The sequence below is a fragment of the Tamandua tetradactyla genome, chromosome 22 (genome assembly GCF_023851605.1).
Source record: "Tamandua tetradactyla isolate mTamTet1 chromosome 22, mTamTet1.pri, whole genome shotgun sequence".
Classification (NCBI taxonomy): Eukaryota; Metazoa; Chordata; class Mammalia; order Pilosa; family Myrmecophagidae; genus Tamandua; species Tamandua tetradactyla.
In genome coordinates, this window is record NC_135348.1 from 46,488,871 (window position 1) to 46,507,297 (window position 18,427).

Consider the following 18,427-nt stretch of genomic DNA (forward strand, 5'->3'; position numbering starts at 1 on the left):
GGAAACTTTTCTAAGTTCCCGTTGTTTTGGCTTTTTTTTTTAAATTTTTCCTCAAAATACCTTTCAAATTATTCTTTAAAGCTTCCTTTCATTTGTAATTGGAAATGAAAGGCCAAAGAATAAACCCAGAAAAATAAAATTACCCTAGTTCACAGGAATATTGTGAGGATTAAATAAAATAATCTATGTGAGGCTCCTGGCCTACAATAAGCACCTCATAAAATTGTAATTATTATATAATAATATTTCTTCACCATACTGAATGAGTGTGAAAAATATCTTACCACTCACCACTAGAATTTCCTGCTCTGCCTTTAAAAGATTGCTTAGGAAATGTGATTTGGGTACCAGGCAGTCATTATGAACTATACTCCCTTTGGTTCTAGACTTATAGGTCCAAATTACCCCAGAAAGATTTAAATCTGAGATGCTATCCAGGGAGTCTTGAGAATACTGGACTCTAGTCCAGTATATTCTGGGCACTGATTTTAACCTAAACTCAATGCAGAAAGCTGTAGACACTTCATAAAGGTCCATTTCAGGAAATGTTTCCTAAGACAGGTATCATATCCAGATTTTTTAAATGTTATGACTGTAACTATAAGTGATCATACTTATTAGTCAATCTATGATTAATATTTGATATTTATAATGCTGAACCAATATCTCCTATTTAATTGGGTATTTAGCATGATGGACACTTTATAGGACAATAGTAGCACAACATTAAGTAGTTATTATTTTGAGAGGACAAATTCTGAAAATATGGCCTACATTTTCAAAACATGTTTTATAATTAGAATGTAAAACTGCTCCACTGAAAGGAAGTCAGGAACAAAAATGTACTCTCAAATATATGAACAAAGTCAAATGGTTAAACGTGTTGATAACAGGTTAGTGATTTGAAAATCATATATAAAGACGATCATTTTCAAAGAAATTCTGAGCAGATCCAAGATTAGAACTTTTAAGGAAAAGGTAAGAGCAGAGTCAAAAGGTAAGGTGTGTGTGTTTACATACATATACATATGTATGTAAAAAAAAAAAAACACGGCATACTGACTATAAAAGGCTTATTTATATTACTATAAGAAATTAATAGACATTCTTATATTCCTTAAAAGCAAATAACAAGGTACTGAAACAGTGTTAATATAGATAATGATTAGTAATGGTTAATATAAATTTAACAGCTGGTCTATATGCTTCCTATAATTTTTTTTTTAAACTTAAGTATTTGATTTAAATGGGCTTCTGCATTTTATATATCGAAATAAATTTTATACTGCGATAATTTTTTCTTGTTAGATAATCTTACAATACATTGGGATTCTCTTTTTTGGTAAAGGCAGGTAGTAAAACAAATTTTAGAAATTTCCTTTCCTTTAGAAAGGAAAGAGAATTATTATTTTAAAAATATTTTATTTGGTGATTTTTTTTTTTTTTAAATGATAGCAACTCAGTATCTGGGAACACTGTGCATAAACCTCAAAACAGAGCAGCTATGGACTCATCCAAAGGGCTTAATCATCCTACAAAACTATAACAAGTCTAAGAAAATAATAAAAATCAACACACTTACTGTATATTTGGTGTGATTCCCTCAAGCAGCACAATATTGACCCCGCCAATGTGTGCAGTGGCGCATGTCTCTGTCATCTTCTGATGTAAAACATCTGAAATGTGAGGAAAAAATCATGTGCATTCTGGATAAGTACACTTTATAATATATTCAATTCAATTATGGTCGTAATATACGAAATGACAAAAGTTCATTTTAAAGTTGCAATACAATTCGCTAAATTCAGAAATATTTTTAAAACTTTCCTTAAAGTTGTTTATTATTATGTATTTATATGTACATACATATTTATATCAAAATTGGAATAACGCTGAATATACAATTTAGTATGCCATTCAAGCATTAAATAACCTAATGACATTTTAAATCTCAGAAATAGTACTTTGTCACTGCAGAAAACTAGGAAAATTCAAAGAAACACAAAGAATTTTTAAAAAAAGAACCACATAAACTAGCAATCATGCTCCATATGATTCCAGTGATTTTAATGTAGGGTATAAAATAAATATTTTTATTACTTACAAAAGGCCGATCAAATCACACATACCACTTTTGCCTATTTTTTATTTAACAACATGAACGTTTTTCCATATTATTAAATTTTGCAACATGATTTTAAATGGCTACCTTGAAAACTGTCATATGGATATAACAATAACTTAACCAATTTCTCAATGACAGACATTTGGCAGCTTCTTTTTACAGTCACCTTTTCACACAATTCTAATTATTTCTTCTACCCTAGGTTTGTAGACCTGGGAATTGCTAAGTCAAGTTCGTGCTTTAGAGACTATTGATAAAAGCTACTGAATTAACTCTCAGGAGGGTCAACCCATTTTATATCAATTTAGAAGCAAATGAAAATGTCCATTTTCCTCATCCTCAACAAAATAGACATATCATTTCTAAGTTTTGCTAAACCAACAAATGAAAAAATTGATCTTCTAAAAATTTTTATTTTTACCAGTGAGGTTGAGGTTGAACAAATTTTTATATGTCGATTTAGCTATCCAAATTTTCTGTGTGTATTATTTACATCTTTTACCCATACTTCTAAGCAGAGCTGAGGCTATATTTGCATTTTTCTTATCAATTTATAATTCATGTAGTTTCTTAAGATAAACTTCTTCAATGATATATAATTTTTCTATTTAAATTAGTTTTTAAGTACATACTACATGCTTACGGTATAAAATACAACAGGCAAAGAAGGATATATAATGAAAAGTAGTTTGAAAGCAACTTTTAACTAAACTGTATAGATTTGGTAAGCACCGAGTTAATAATAAAAACATATGGTAATTCATGATTTCCTTTATTCACATAATACATGGCCAACACAGAGGGCAGACACTGCACCCGCCGACTCCAACAAGGATTTACTTTCTAACACCTGAAACCGGCTTGTTCTTGCAGTCGGTGGTGTCTGACCGTTATCCCCTTTCTTTGTGACACATCAAATAATGGTACGTCTCCAAACTGAAGTCGCCTTAGATTTGATAAAATTCCATAAGTTGCAGGATCATACACAAAGGTGTATGATTCATTTTGGCTAATCTAGGAAATAATATATTAACTAAGGGATTTCTTCATGAAGAGATATAAAGTGAATACTGAATTATAAGACTTCTATAGTAGTAAGAAAGAAAAGAGCAAATATTTCACAAATTTCATTATTTTGGTAAAATTTTCAAGTATTAGAGATAGTGTCCTAGTTAATACTAAAAGACCATCCAAGGATAAGTGCCACTGAACATAAAGCACATAATCTTACATCTTTGCCCAGATATTTTCATTAGATATCAAAGGTGCTTCATAACTCACGAATCTTCAATTACATTAAAATCTCTTGGCACCTTACCTTGGAATTTGAGACCTCCCATTTTCTGAAGATATTACCAAGTAGGAATTTTGGAGACATGGCATTGGTTTTTCAGAAAAGTGGCACTACAGAACTAGAAAACTGTCATACCTTTCATTTTTTCCTTCAGGGTAAAACTTCCATGAATCCTCTTCAGCTCCGATTCCATGGTTAGGCCACCAATGTCGGCCTCCAGGTGTGTGCGGCTCACCATGCCAATGCCAAACACTATGAGCGTGACATGCTGGGGCTCCGAAGCGACGAAACTGCGCCTCCTCTGCGCCCTGGTCACACTGCTGGCATCGTGCTCATTCTCAAACACCACTCTGCAGGTTGGTTCTGTGGGGCTCCGAACCCCTTCGTAAGCAAACGGAAACCAGCAGGGGTTAGTATCAGCACTGTAAAATGGAAGGGCATTTCAAACATTTTTTTTTTACCTTTCTTTCTTACACATTTCCAAACAGCCCTCTTCTTCCCAACAAAATGGATTTAAAAGTTTTAACACTTTCCCAAGGTCTGATTCAAAGTAAAAAGTAGAGCCAAATATTTGAAGTCAGGTTGGAATTAGGTGTGTCTGTGTGTCTACTATATATACAAGTATGTATTGTGTAAGAGTAAGGAAAGGTAGAGGATGGGTGGCAGCATATCTGAATGCCATTACTGTCTTCCTTCCTTGCCAACTGCCAATGTCTGTGCATTTCAATGACCCACTTTTAAAATTAGGAAACCATGATGAACAGCACTGCTATTCTGAATGGGAAGTTTTAAAACATGAAAATATGTTACCTGCTGGTCCAAACGTTTCTGAAGATTTTTCTAATATTCCTGTTGGATCAGAGATAAGTGAATAGAAGTTGAGTAGTTTATACATATTCTGCCAGCACTCTGCTGAAGGCTCGCTCTGCTCTGACACTGTGATCGAATCGGAGTCGTCCATATGAATAGTCATGTGATCTACCACATCCTTGGAGCCTTTCCTAGACACTTTTGAAGTTCTTCTTTCAGATCTTCCTAATGAATTTTTGTTTCGAGATTCCTTTTTGTTATTCTCATTGTTGGTCCTTTTGTTCTTTGCATTATTTACTCTATTGCCACCATTAAGACTTCCTCTAGAACTGCGGCTGAAATCAGATGAGCGAAAATCCCGATGTTTTCTGGTTTTGAAAGTAGGTGTTGGGGAAGCTGACCCAGCTGTATATCTGCTCAGTTTAATATCAGTTTGAGTTGCTTTGATGTCATCTATCATTGTACTAAACTGATGAATAAGACGAACCAAAGCCATATCTACATGCTGGCTTATTGACTGACAAGAAATAGTAAAGTTGCAGTGAAAGGTATTGTAGTAACGCTTGTTGAGATCATGAAAAGAAAGGGCACTGGTAGAGTTTTGAGGGGCGCACACCGATTTCTCCATTACAACAGCACTGATGCTAAAGGTTTCCAACATTAATGCTGGTTTGAACTCAAGTGGAGGCAGATTCACATGGCCTTGTCTAAAAACGTTAAAAAAAAAAAAGGAAAAGAAAATGACGTTTTACTTCTTTACCATAACTGCATAATCTTTATTAATTTATAAGCAAAATAATCTCCAAGTCGAAATATGTTACAAACCTTTGAAAATAATGTTTTAGCAAGAGATTAAGTAGACTATGCTTGTTCCACTAGGCTAGCCTTTTCATAAGTTGGAAACTGAGCTTTAAGTCTTCCTTCTCAATCTTACTCTAAAATTAACTAACCTAGCTTCAAAATCAGTCTTATGAAATTATTTTAGTGATTTGCTAAAACAATTTTTCTTCTCATCCTTACAGTTCACCACCGCTATGTTAATATGGTAGAGGTATACCACTACCTTATACTTCCAGAGTGCCTTTAGTTCCCTCAAAGTGCTTTCACATCTATCTTAAAACCCTTTAAGTAACCAAGGCAAACAAAAAAAACTTGATTAAAAAGTGACTTGATTAAGAGTAAGATCTAACAAGCTCATTAGTGAGGAAACCAGGATTAGAAGGTACTCTTAAAAAGGTCTTAAAAATTCAACTATAAAAGCTTATGCTTGAATTCCATCTATAACATTTTATGAAATGGCTGTACAATCTTGAACACATACCAGTGTGGATTTTTCTGAATTATAAGCCCTGTGCTCTTCTTACAGAGCATTTACTGATGCCAAACTTAGGAGACCTATCTTAACCACTCCTCCTCCTCTGGGAACCATATATTTAATGTCTCCATATTTTATCATTTTATTTGCTATTAGAAATGAAAAACTCATAGGATACTTTGTCAAGTTGAAAGACATGAGGAAAGCAATTAAAACAAACATGAGAAATATATACACAACATTTTAAAGCCTAAAACAAAATAATTTGACAAATCCTCCTGCTTATCTAAGGATTTCCACAGTAAAAATATCATGACCAAATTTAATATAAAAAGCCCCCAAAATCTCAGATTTCCACAAATCAACATACCGCTAACAATGAACCTCCTGCATTAAAAAATAAACACAAGCACTACAACTTTAAAAAGGTATTTTCCCCTCTTTCCACATATAATATGAATATGCAACTATATAGATCACAGTAAACACGGGATTTTTTTCTATAAAAGAAATCAGAAGCTACTTTGATGTTCGGAATTTAATTTACAACCAGAGGACAATAATTCCTCAATGACTGCTATTCTTCTTTAATAAGAAAAATTCCGCATTGTAGTATAATTTGTGAAAAGATGTAAGATCACAAGAAACCTACAATCAATACTAACCATGTGATGAGAGAAGGAAAAACTGGATTGTGAGAATCAGAACAGACGGCAGAGAGAAGACCCAAAAGAAATTTAAAAAATAGTCCTCAAGTGCAGAAATTAGGAAATTAAGCAAAAACAAAAACCTAAAACATGTAAGGGTGGCAAGAATTTGAAAGGTGATTCAGGTAAAGGTAAAAAAAACATTTGGGTATATAATGAAGCAGTTATACAAGGCAAAAGCCAGTCAGGTAAAAAACTATTATTGGGCACTGGTGCCAAAAGTTAAAATATAAACTTAAAAATATTTATTAAGTTTCTAATATGTGCAACTTATTCTGATTGGAGACGACAAAGAGATAGGTAAATTAATATTTATGAGGACTTACTACATGCCAGAACTAATGTTAAATTATTTAATAAATGCCTCGGCTTTACAGTCTAGTAGGAGAGTTATATGTGTTAACTAGAAACTACCACCCAACAATGATGTACAATAATTAGTACAATGAATAACGTGCTACCAAAAAAAAAAAACCAACCTAGAAGAGACTGAAATTAATGACTGGGAAAAGTGTGGTGTGGTAAAATTCTCCAAATAAGAATTTTAAGTGGAATTACAGCAAATCTGAGAAATGAAAGCTAACCACAGTTAGCAGCAAGAATGTGGAACACTCAGAATGGGGGAAGAGAACTGTGGCATCAGCTGAAAGACTACACGGAATGTTGAGTTCAGCTGGACCAAATGCACTAAATTCAGAGTCCCCGAAGAACCTACCTACAAACATAACAAGGAAAATGCAGTCAGATGAAGCTCTAGCCTGTATTACATGGCATTTAGTAGGCTAGTAAGAAGCAGTAACTATGAACCAACTAACTAATCTATATATTTACATACATACATGCATATATGTGCATTCATAATTTATATCTAACCTAATAATATATATGAAGCTACATATATATGAATTCTCATGTCACATACACACACACATATATACAGATAATAGATACAGACACACACGTGCTTATATATTTTATATATACATGAAAGTTGGCTAAAACTTTAGCTCAGATACTTCTGATTCTAATTAGGGAGTATATAATATAAATACCTAAAATGTTTTGGTGTCAAGGTTTATGTGGCTCTAGTATAAACTAATTTTAGTTACCAAGGTTTAGTTAAATAATATGAGGCCCCCAACAATACAATTCAAATTTTAATTGCCACAGAAACTAAAATTCATAGCAAGTGCATAAAGTAGAAACTTCACTGAAGCTCTCCAGTCCACATCATGGTAAACAACAGATGCACACCACAGGCACTGACCAGTCGCATCCCTTCTTTCAAAGTCTGCCACTGGATGGACATTAGTTATTCAGGCCACATGCAAACAGCAAAGCATCTGCTGCCTCCTTCCAGTGATAAATCATGTGATACCTTACAAAAATGGGGGGAGAGAACTGGCAACAAAGAGGAAATACAGGAAAAAAATGATAATGTTAAAAGTGAAATTCAACTGAAAATAAATGGAGTCATAAAAGAAACTATGGAAAAGACCATGGAAATGTGGACACGTCCGCTGTCTGAGAGACTCTCAATATGCAACTAGAGCAACTCAGTGAGAAGAACTTACCAATATAAAGAAAGTCCTGTGAAAAAAAGATGAAGATATGCCAGAGGAAGTGAGGCTAGCAAAAACTTCACAGTAAAGGACGTCTTAGAGATATTTCATGACATTGAAAGCACAAAGCATAAAATGTTTGAAGCTGATCCATTCTTAAGAAAGAGTATGACATTGCACCAAGAAGAGAGAAAAGGGACTCATTCTGCATTGTAAATTATAAGATGCAAAGGCAAGCACTGTTCAAACTATCTTTGATAAGTTTTGTTACAAAGAAATAAAACACTTTAATTCTGTTTCTAATGTTCTAAATTACAATGTACTAAATATTAGTTTTACTATTTTTTCATTTCTGTATATATTGATAAACAGTAAGAGATATTTTAAGAGATACTTAAAAATGTTTTGACAAGCATTTTTAAAGGTCATAGAACTGTAATTTTCCCCATTTTTAATATCACCTTTACATAATTATTTGTATATTCCCATACTATTGTGTAATGCAAGGAGCGCCTGTACATAATAGAAAAGGCAATGAAATTTCCATGTTCCTGTGTCATTAGAAAATCCTCAGATATTCAGACCTGCAAAAAATTTTAAGAAAGCTATTTTTTTCTATCTATTAATTACCACAGAATTTTATAAAGCATAATTGTATTAAATTATTAAAAATTTTAAATAGAACATTTCAAATGAAGAATATATTTTACTTAAATATATAATGCAAACAAGTTCATTCTACTTTAAATTTACCACCTTGCAAAAGAACAAATAGTATGAAAGAAGAATGACATAACAACCTCTTGTCCTAAGTGCCACTGATGCTCGTATTCTACTCACACACTCAAGCAAGACCTCAACCTGTATTCCAAGTTCCCAAGGATGTATTGAGTCCAATTAGTGGGAATATTATTTCCTGTGTCAACAGTAAAGAAACTGAAGATCTATTCTGGCAATAAAGAACCGTAGTAAAAGATAGTTCTTACCATGGGACGTTTAGCATTTCTACACAGCTAACACTCTCAACCTGGCTTCTACCATGTTCCCAATTCAAGACACTACTTACTACAAGTCAACTCAGAAAGGAGGTTAGTAATAAATTCTAAGCAAATATATTAAGTTAGAATCCATAAAGCCATAAAAATTCAACTACTGTAACAGCCAAGTAAAAAAATGCTCAGGGCATATATCAAATGTAGTTTGAATGACGCTCATACATGGTCAAACATGGTATGAAAATAGACCTTGTTATCTGTTGATAAAAATCGACAGGTAATAAGAAAACATGGTTACTATTTTTATTAGACGTAAATTATCTCCTCATTAAGATATTAAAATTACTTTCTTGTTAGGATTAGAAGAAAGCTAAGCAAAAAACAGGTATTATAACCTTTGTACAAAATTTTACAAAAAAACAACGAACACAAATGACATTTTCTAAGACATTTCCTACTCATAGATAGGAAAGGTAAATGTAGTTAAGATGTCAATTCTATCCAAATGATCTACCAATTCAACACAAAACCAATCAAAATTCCAACAGCCTACTTTGAAGACTTGGACAAGATAGTTATCAAATTCATATGGAAGAGAAAGAGCTTCAAATAGCTAAGAATATCCTTAAAAAGAAGAAAGAAGTGTGAGGACTAACACTACCTAATTTTAAAGCTTATTATAAAGCCACAGTGGTCAAAACAGCGTGCTACAAGCACAAGACAGAATTATTAACAAATGGAATCAGATTGAGAATGCAGACCACCAAATCTACGGTCAACCGACCCTTAACCAGGCCCCCAAATCCACTGAACTGGGACAGAACAGTCTTTTCAATAAATAGGTCTAGGAGAACTGCATATTCATAGCCAAAAGAATGAATGGACTCCAACCTCACACCCTACATAAAAATTAACTCAAAGTGGATCAAAGACCTAAGCATAAGAGCTAGTATCACAAAATTCCTAAAAGAAAATATAGGGAAACATCTTCAAAACCTGGTAATAGAAGATAGCTTCTTAAACCTTACACCCAAAGCAAAAACAAAGAAAGAAAAATTGATAAATGAGAACTTCTCAAAATCAAATGCTTCTGTGCCTCAAAGGACTCTGACAAAGAGGTGAAGAGGCAACCAACTCAATGGAAGAAAATATTTGGAAATCACATACCCAATAAAAGTTTGATATCCTGTATACATAAAGAAATCATACAACCACCAACAACAAAAGAACAAAACAATCCAATTATAAAATGGGCTAAAGATATGAATAGACATTTTTCTGAACAGCAAATACAGATGACTAAAAAGCACCTGAAAAGATGCTCATTTTCATCAGCTATAAGGAAAATACAGGTCAAGATTATAATGAGTCATTATCTTAAACCTATAAGTATGTTTGTTATAAAACAAACAGAAACTACAAATGTTAGAGACGATGTGGAGAGATTGGAACACTTATTTGCTCCTGGTGGGAATATATAATGGTACAGGCACTGTGGAAGACAATTTGGTGGTTCCTCAGAAAACTAAATATCAAGTTGCCCAACAACCCGGCAATACCACTACTCGGTATATATCCAGAAGAGCTGAAAGCAGTGACACAGACAGACATTTGCACACTGATATACAGATCAATCACTATTACAGCAGCATTATCCACAAATGCAAAAAGATGGAAACAATCCAAGTGCCCATGAAGAGAAGAATGGAAAACAAAATGTGCTATATATATATATGATGGAATATTTCCCAGCAATAAGACAAAATGAGGTCCTGAAGGCTATAATAATAATGTAGATGAGTCTTCAGGGCATAATGCTGAGTGAAATAAGATAGACGCAAAAGGGTAGATACTGTTTGATTTCCTCATCATGACCTTGGTAAAGGTAAACTCAGAAGCTTATCATATAGAATATATAGGGGACCTAAACATACATAGAAGCTAGAGATGGGTGAATGATTAGCTGATGATATTGAACTTGAATGTATGGAAATGGATAGAAGTGAAAGCAGTTCACTCATGGGTTTTTAAGTAACATTGCATATTGAAGGTGAACATGACTCAAAGGGGTTGTATAGAGCCATGCATCGTGCTGAATAACACCACAAATATAAATAAGTTCTGTATAAACTACCACAAAGGTATGAATCTTGTACAAAGAGTAAACAGTAGAGGGGTACAGGGGAAAAACTACTATTGCATGTTATGGCCTATATTTAACAGGAAGATATCAACAGTACCACAGGAATACGAGGGGTAAATAATTGGGGGGGGGGTGAGGGGGTAGGGCGGCAAGAGCTAAGGAGAGGTTTGGATTTTCTATTTAGTAAGGGAGTGTTGAGTTGCTATTTCTCTCTGAAGTAATGAAAATAGTCTAAAATTGAGGGTGTTGAGGATCATACAACTAAGTGAACACAACGCGAGACATGGTTTACTTTGGACATTATCCACGACGCTCAATGACTTGAGGTGACTGAAGTATAGATTAACTGAGAAGCAGAGTGGCGAACTGTGGCGTATACATACAATGGAATACTGTGGGGCTACAAAATGGAATGAAGTCGTGAGGAAGGCAACTAAGTAAATGAACCTTGGGACAAAATAAGCCAGAAACAAAAGAACAAATATTGTATGGTCTCTTTTTAAAAATACGTATAAGAAAATTGGGGCCTAGATTGTAAGCTCTTATAGCAGTCATATTTAGTCCAGAGCTGTAAATGTTATTTCTTGAATTTGAGATGCTGTGCTATATATGTATTTCTTGGTATTTCCCTCAAACTGTGGTACCTGGGTGGCACCTAAGACTCAGAGTTAAGAGTTCTACAGTTCTGAAAGTCAACATTGATTGCTACATACAACAACTGTTAAAGAAAACGAAAAAGAGATCAGGCTTCAATCAGAGGTAAGAACAAAGGAGATCTGGTTGAGACTGAAGTAAGTCAGAACACAGGGTAAAGGATGACTTAGTCTATATTTTAGAATTTTATTTACTATATGAGACCAAAGAGACATCTATTTTGTCCCAAACCTAGGTTTTCTGTAGCATATAATCAAACACAGTCTGTCTGAAGCGCTCATGTAAGCAACCCAAACCCATGGAGCCCAGAATGGGAAAAAGGCCTGGTAATTCTGTGCTGCTCCATGCAATACTCGGACACATCCCAGAGCTTGCTGGGCACATAATTCACAAGTACTGGCTAAGTCTCTTGAGGGACTGGAAAAAAAAAATAAAACTCTACCATGGGGAAATCCCTGATACTGTCTCAAGCATTGGGGACTCCCCAGTCTAAAGGCCAAACCCTTGATATTGAGGCTTGCTCATAAGAAGTTTATTTCTTTAGTGGAGAAGCTAAACTATAACCTAAGAGTTACTTCCTGAAAGCATCTTGTGTTGCTCAGATGTGGCCTCTCTCTACCTCTAAGCCCAACTTTGTAGGGAAAATGATTACCCTCCCCACCGTGTGGGACACAAAGTCTCCCTAGCAGCATGGAGGGGACTCCTGGGGATGAGCCTGGCCCTGGCACAACTGGATCAACACTGCTTTCCTGACCAAAAGGGGAAAAAGAAATATAACAAAACAAGGTATCAGTGGCTAAGAGAGTTCAAATAGAATCAAGAGGCTATTCTAGGGACTACTCTTAATGCAAGCTTCAGCCAGATACTGATAATTACCACAGTTTGCCAACCAACACCATTCCTACTAACCCTAAAGAAAACCTAGGGCTTTATCTGAGATTCCACAAAGCTTCATGCACTTAGATTACTTTCCAGAAACCTACAACCTCCCAACAATTCCTAGGCCAGGTAAGTACTAAAACCCAGAGGAACCAGTCTCTCCAAGAACATCAACTAGTTCCATTCCCCTATCCCATATAGTAAACACATCTTTCCAATATGAAAAGTTAGAATGGGCATAGCCCAAATATCCCTAAAGATTGGGAGAAGGAACAAAGGTGATGATGGAGTTATACAGAGAAGATAGGATTTAACAAGATTCAGTATGATTGCTGAACCATTATATTGATATTTCTTTTAGTCTCCAGTGTCTTGGAGCAGCTAGAAGGAAAAATGTGAAATTGTGGAACTGTAATCCATACCAAACTCTGAAAGCAGGTCTCTAACTACTTATTACAACTTTGGTTTATAGCTTATATTTCACAATAAAAAACGTTTTTAAAAAAAAGAGGAAACCTTCTTGCTCTTTTGCCTTTCCTCTCTTTGGCTGTGTCTGAATCCACAATATCTGCTCTTAGACAGTCCAAAGTCCCTGAAAACGACAGATGTTCTCCAAAGTACATTCTGTAGCAGAGAGGCATTGCATCCTGTGACTGGATTCCCGTATAACTCAAAAGAGGTTTGAAAACAACCTAAAAGACATAAAACATTCGTATTAGCTCAACTTATAAGAGATTATTTACTTTTTCTTATCCTACATGGGTAGATATTATTACCATAACGTGAAGCAGGAAAGGGTCTCATATAATAAATAAGGCTCCAATTTTACTTAAAAGTTAACCAGCACTTTGAGCACCTGATGTACACTACTCATCTTCAAATTAAATCACAACGGCAAAGATTCATTGATCCTGCCTGTGTGAAAGTACAAGGAAAATAATTATGAATTAATTTAAATCATTATATTTCTTGTTTTAACAAAAGGCATGAATAATCAATGCATTTCAATAAAAGTCCGATTAATATTAGAGTCCCAAAGTAGTTTTTCAGCTTTCTATTTTAATATAAAAAAGTACAATGTTATATTATGAATATCTGACCCACTTTTCTTTAAACTTTTTTTATTGTATAGTATAACATATATACAAAGCAAAGAAATAAAAAAGCAATAGTTTTCAAAGCAGTCTTCAAATGGTTACAGGACAAATCCCAGGGTTTGTCATGGGCTACCATATGATCCTCTCATATTTTTCCTTCTAACTGCTCCAGAATATAGGAGGCTAGAGGGCTTAAATACTTTTTATCATCACAATTGACTTTTTCTCCTTCTTTTTTTTTGTGAATAACATATATACAAAAAAGCTATAAATTTCAAAGCACAACACCACAATTAGTTGTAGAACATATTTCAGACTTTGACATGGGTTACCATTTCACAATTTTAGGTTTTTACTTCTAGCTGCTCTAAAATACCGGAGACTAAAAGAGATAACAATTTAATGATTCAGCATTCATTCATTTGTTAAGTCATGTCTTCTATGTATAATTCCACCATCATCTTTGATCTTTCCATACCTTTCTTTGGGTTTGTTTGGGTTACGGCAATTCTAACTTTTTGATATTGGAAGGGTTTGTCACTAATATGGGGTAGGAAATGGAACTATCTGATGTTCTGGAGAGGCTGGGCTAGATTTTAGGACTTATCTGGACCAGGGACCCATCTGGAGGTTACAGATCTCTGGAAAGCTACTCTAGTGCCTAAAACTCTTGTGGAATCTTATATTGCCCTAGGTGTTCTTTAGGTAATCCTAGAATGTCCTGATTGGGGGTTGGGAGATTATGATAGGTAGCAAGGTCTACCTGAACCTTGAGTAAGAACAACCTCCAGAGTAACCTCTTGACTATTTGAATTCTCTCTGCCACTGATACTTTATTAATTACACTTTTTCCCCCCTTTTGGTCAGGATGTAATTGTTGATCCCACAGTGCCAGGTCTGGATTCAACCCTGGGAATTATCTTCCACGTCGCCAGGGAGACCTTCACCCCTGGATGTCATGTCCCAAATGGGGGGGGGGGAGGGGGGGCGGGGGGGGCGGCAATGATTTCACTTGCAGAGTTGAGCTTAGAGAGACTGAGGCCACATTTGAGCAACAACAGAGGTCCTCCAGAAGTAACTCTTAGGCATGCCTATCGGTAGTCTAAGCTTCTATGTTACTTACATAAGCTTCACAAGAGTAAGCCTTGTGATTTGGGTATCCCTAAAGTTTGACACAGTATCAGGGTAAGATGGTAAGATTTAATAGTTCCATATTCTTTCTCCCCTCCCTCAGGGGACTTTGCCAATACTTTTTGATTATCTGCTTAATATACTCTAGGATGTTTCCAGGCATTACAATAATCTAAAAAGGATTAAAGGACCTCTTTCTTATTCTGTGCTTCCTGTGTTTCAATTGTTTAAATGAGCTATACAGATAGGTTGAATTAGATTATGCACTACAAAAAATTTCAGTTTCAGATCAAATAGTGACCTACTTGTAATAGTATCACTTGGTTTGTGTAGTTTAACATTTGTTTTCTGACAAAATTTCCTTTCATTTTTAGTATCATACATTCATATGAAATCACATCACTTTGGTTAAATCTCTAGTTAACGGAATTTCTCAGTTGTTAGAGCTAACCCACCCAGAAGCAAACATTTGTTTAATACTAGATCAACACTATTGCTCTGACTACTCATTTTCTGCTGCATGGTTCCTGTTCCTTTCACACATCCTAACTACAGGCGTTACCATGTTCTCCTCGCCTCCCTTCTTATTCTTTCACTATGCATCTTCTCTTTACGATCTTCTTCTGAAGCTTAAAATAATCCTATCTAACTTGACCTAGAGACAATTAAAATTGGGGATTTGGATCTCATTACACAAACAGTACTGGAAAATGAGAACAAAGTCCAAAATTTTAATTGTCTCTAGGTCATCTTATTTTTCCATGCTTGGCAAAAATGCTATATTTGTGTGGGTCTGACAGCCTAGAATGAGATAATGCAAATAATTTTATTCCAGGCTAGAACTGTAGGAAGAAGTTTCCACTCCATTGTATACTTGCGTGGCATATTTTTTCTTGGATTTAACTTACTCTTTCTTGGATTTGCTATTTCTATCACTGGAACACCCTTTCTCCTTCTTCAAGGTTCAAACCTCCTCCACCTTTCTTCATCTCTGTCATCTATTCATGCCTCTGGGACTTTGACTTCCCTGACTTTTTATTTTCCATCGAAATGTAACATCCTGAATGACTTCATGAGCCACACAGACGACCCAATCAATACTTCAGTTTCAAAGTCACATGACTCCCTTGTCTGCTAAACTCTTGGTTTAACTGCCTTTGAGCAACTCCTAGCTCTGTATCATACTTCTTTACCTCATTTTTCTTGCTGCATCTGCTTTGGATCAATTCTCATATATTCCTATAACTCAGCTGCTAAGGACTGACTGTGTGATGAAACGCCGTAATTGCGCTCACTGGAGCACCAGGAGGAACCTGAATGCTTCCCCAGACACTTGTCACTGTCTTCTAAGGACAGACTGTGTGATGAAACGCCGTAATTGCACTCACTGGAGCACCAGGAGTAACCTGAATACTTCCCCAGACACTCGGCACTGTCTGCTAAGGATGGACTATGTGATGAAACGCCGTAATTGCACTCACTGGAGCACCAGGAGTAACCTGAACACTTCCCCAGACACTTGGCACTGTCTGCTAAGGACGGACTGTGTGATGAAATGCCATAATTGCAATCACTGGAGCACCAGGAGTAACCTGAACACTTCCCCAGACACTCGGCACTGGCCGGCAGCCCTTCTGAGGTTCTGGGGTCATCTCTCTTCCCATTCACTTCAATTACTTACACAGGTCTAAATCACCTTATACAGTTTTTTATTTTATTACTTAATAGTCATATTCTTGGTGGATTTCATACATATGAAATAATGTAGTTATCTCTATAAAAGTGTATTAAAATTCTAAAAAATACAATAAACATTATTATACAGGTAGAAACATAAAAAAGCAATTTTTTCCACACCTTAGCTTTTTAAAAAATATGGAGGTGCTTCTAAAAATTACTCCAATGTATTGGAGAAATGAATCTCAGGGAAACTGAAAAGTACCTGACACATTTCTTAACATAAACTGCCAAATACTGTAAGAGAAAACATTAAAGCTACCAGTTTGCAAACTTACCTCAACAGTTGTGAACTGTCCTTATTTCCACCCAAAAATTCTCAAAGGAAAAGTATGCTTCCTATTTAAAGCATCTCTCTTTATAACTGACTCCAATTCTACTACTTCTCATCTGTGTAAGAATCTTGCTTCATCAGTCTCTTTTCCTGTTTTACTGAATGTGATGTTCCTAATTCCTAGTAAGTATGTAAATATGCTAAAGCCTCTTCCTTCATGTACGAATAAAACCTTTCATTAGCCATGTCCCACTCTGGCGGGTCCCACTCTCCCACTTACCTTCTGGTCACTCACACTGAAAAATAAATTCCAAAGAACTTCCACCTTTACTCTCCACATTTAATCAAATAAGTAAGTTCTCATCAGTATTTATTTTTTATCTGATCAGAGTCACAGCACAATGTGAACCATTTCAACAGCTCATCTCTTCTTCCCACCTCTAGTTTCCCTACTTCAATCCATTCAACATATTTCTACCCATATAATATTTTTATACATACAGTTCAAATCACTTTATTTATTCCTATGCTCTAAAGTCTTCAAGCCTCCCCACTGCTCACTTGATAAGGTCTTAACAGAGCATTAAAAACTACATGACATGTTTGGATTTATCTGTCTAGTCATGTTACTTAGCCAATCTCTATCTCCAAATAACAAAAATGTTATTGTATTTGACAAAGAACTATATACCACTCTTCTGGTTTAGTAAGCATCTACAGATATATAATTTGCATTTACAATTAACACACACATTATTTTAAATACTATATGTAATATTTTAAAATGCTAATTTACATGTATAATTAACCCATGCACTTTTTAAAGGCTTCTCCTTTATTGTATGAAGACTTTAGGCAGACAGACAGAGAATAGGAACCTTGGCTAGAATTCCAGGGTCCATATTGCCAATCTGTTGCTGAGTCCTACCTGATGAGACACTACCATAACCAGAGAAAACGAGGCTAGCTCACCTGCGCATCAGCGAGCTGGACGGCAGGAAACCCCTGGTTTGCTTCTTCTACACCGGCCACGTCATCCTGACTAGTGCTGTGCTGAGAGTGTGTCCCATCCAAAGTGTTCTGGTCACTAGACAAGACGGTGTTGAAATCTGAAGCTGAGGGTATTGTAGGAAGATTGGGTACAACACCTAACAAATAAATTTTTGAGAACAAAATGCAAATTATTAATAAAGAGAAACAACATAAAGGGCACAGCTAAATACATTTATGAAGCCTGTATTATAGCACTGTTATTAGACCACTTAAATTGAAAAGAAAATAATTAGCACTTTTAGATTACTTTACAGACATGATCTATTGATGAAAAATGAAATTAAAATAAATTTTCAAAAAACATCAGTCATCCTCACACAACTACCTGAGACCGAATGGAGAACTTAATACCCAACAGGTCTCTGAAAAGCATTTGCGGTCCCATCAGCTCTGCACTGAAGAACAGAGTAGCAGACAGCGGCAGGGCTACATAAAACAACTCTAGTAAGGCAAAAGCCATGCACGTCACAGAAGCACATATTCTTCCTAAACATGCCCTCCTGAGACAGGACAAAAATGAAGGGCACTACTGCTTTCCTCCGAAATCCTTTTATCCTTTTACTCCTAGGCAAAGGACCTACAACAGAGAGGAAATGCTCTTTTCTGGCCCTCAAATTTAAACTACATACAATTTATACATTGCATTAGTGA

At 35.3% G+C, this 18,427-nt stretch overlaps 1 protein-coding gene across 9 annotated transcripts in view; it reads right to left on the minus strand.

Annotated features, from left to right (window-relative positions):
* Positions 1 to 18,427, minus strand: part of BLTP1 (bridge-like lipid transfer protein family member 1) — a 235,966-nt gene that overhangs the window by 90,431 nt on the left and 127,108 nt on the right. For all 9 annotated transcript variants that reach the window (XM_077140145.1, XM_077140153.1, XM_077140154.1 and 6 more), the window contains exons 44-48: positions 17,696 to 17,871; positions 13,001 to 13,176; positions 4,230 to 4,936; positions 3,555 to 3,800; positions 1,583 to 1,676 (exon numbers count right to left, since the gene is read on the minus strand). In XM_077140145.1, the coding sequence (XP_076996260.1) occupies positions 1,583 to 1,676; positions 3,555 to 3,800; positions 4,230 to 4,936; positions 13,001 to 13,176; positions 17,696 to 17,871 (1,399 nt within the window). The remainder of the gene's footprint in view (positions 1 to 1,582; positions 1,677 to 3,554; positions 3,801 to 4,229; positions 4,937 to 13,000; positions 13,177 to 17,695; positions 17,872 to 18,427) is intronic.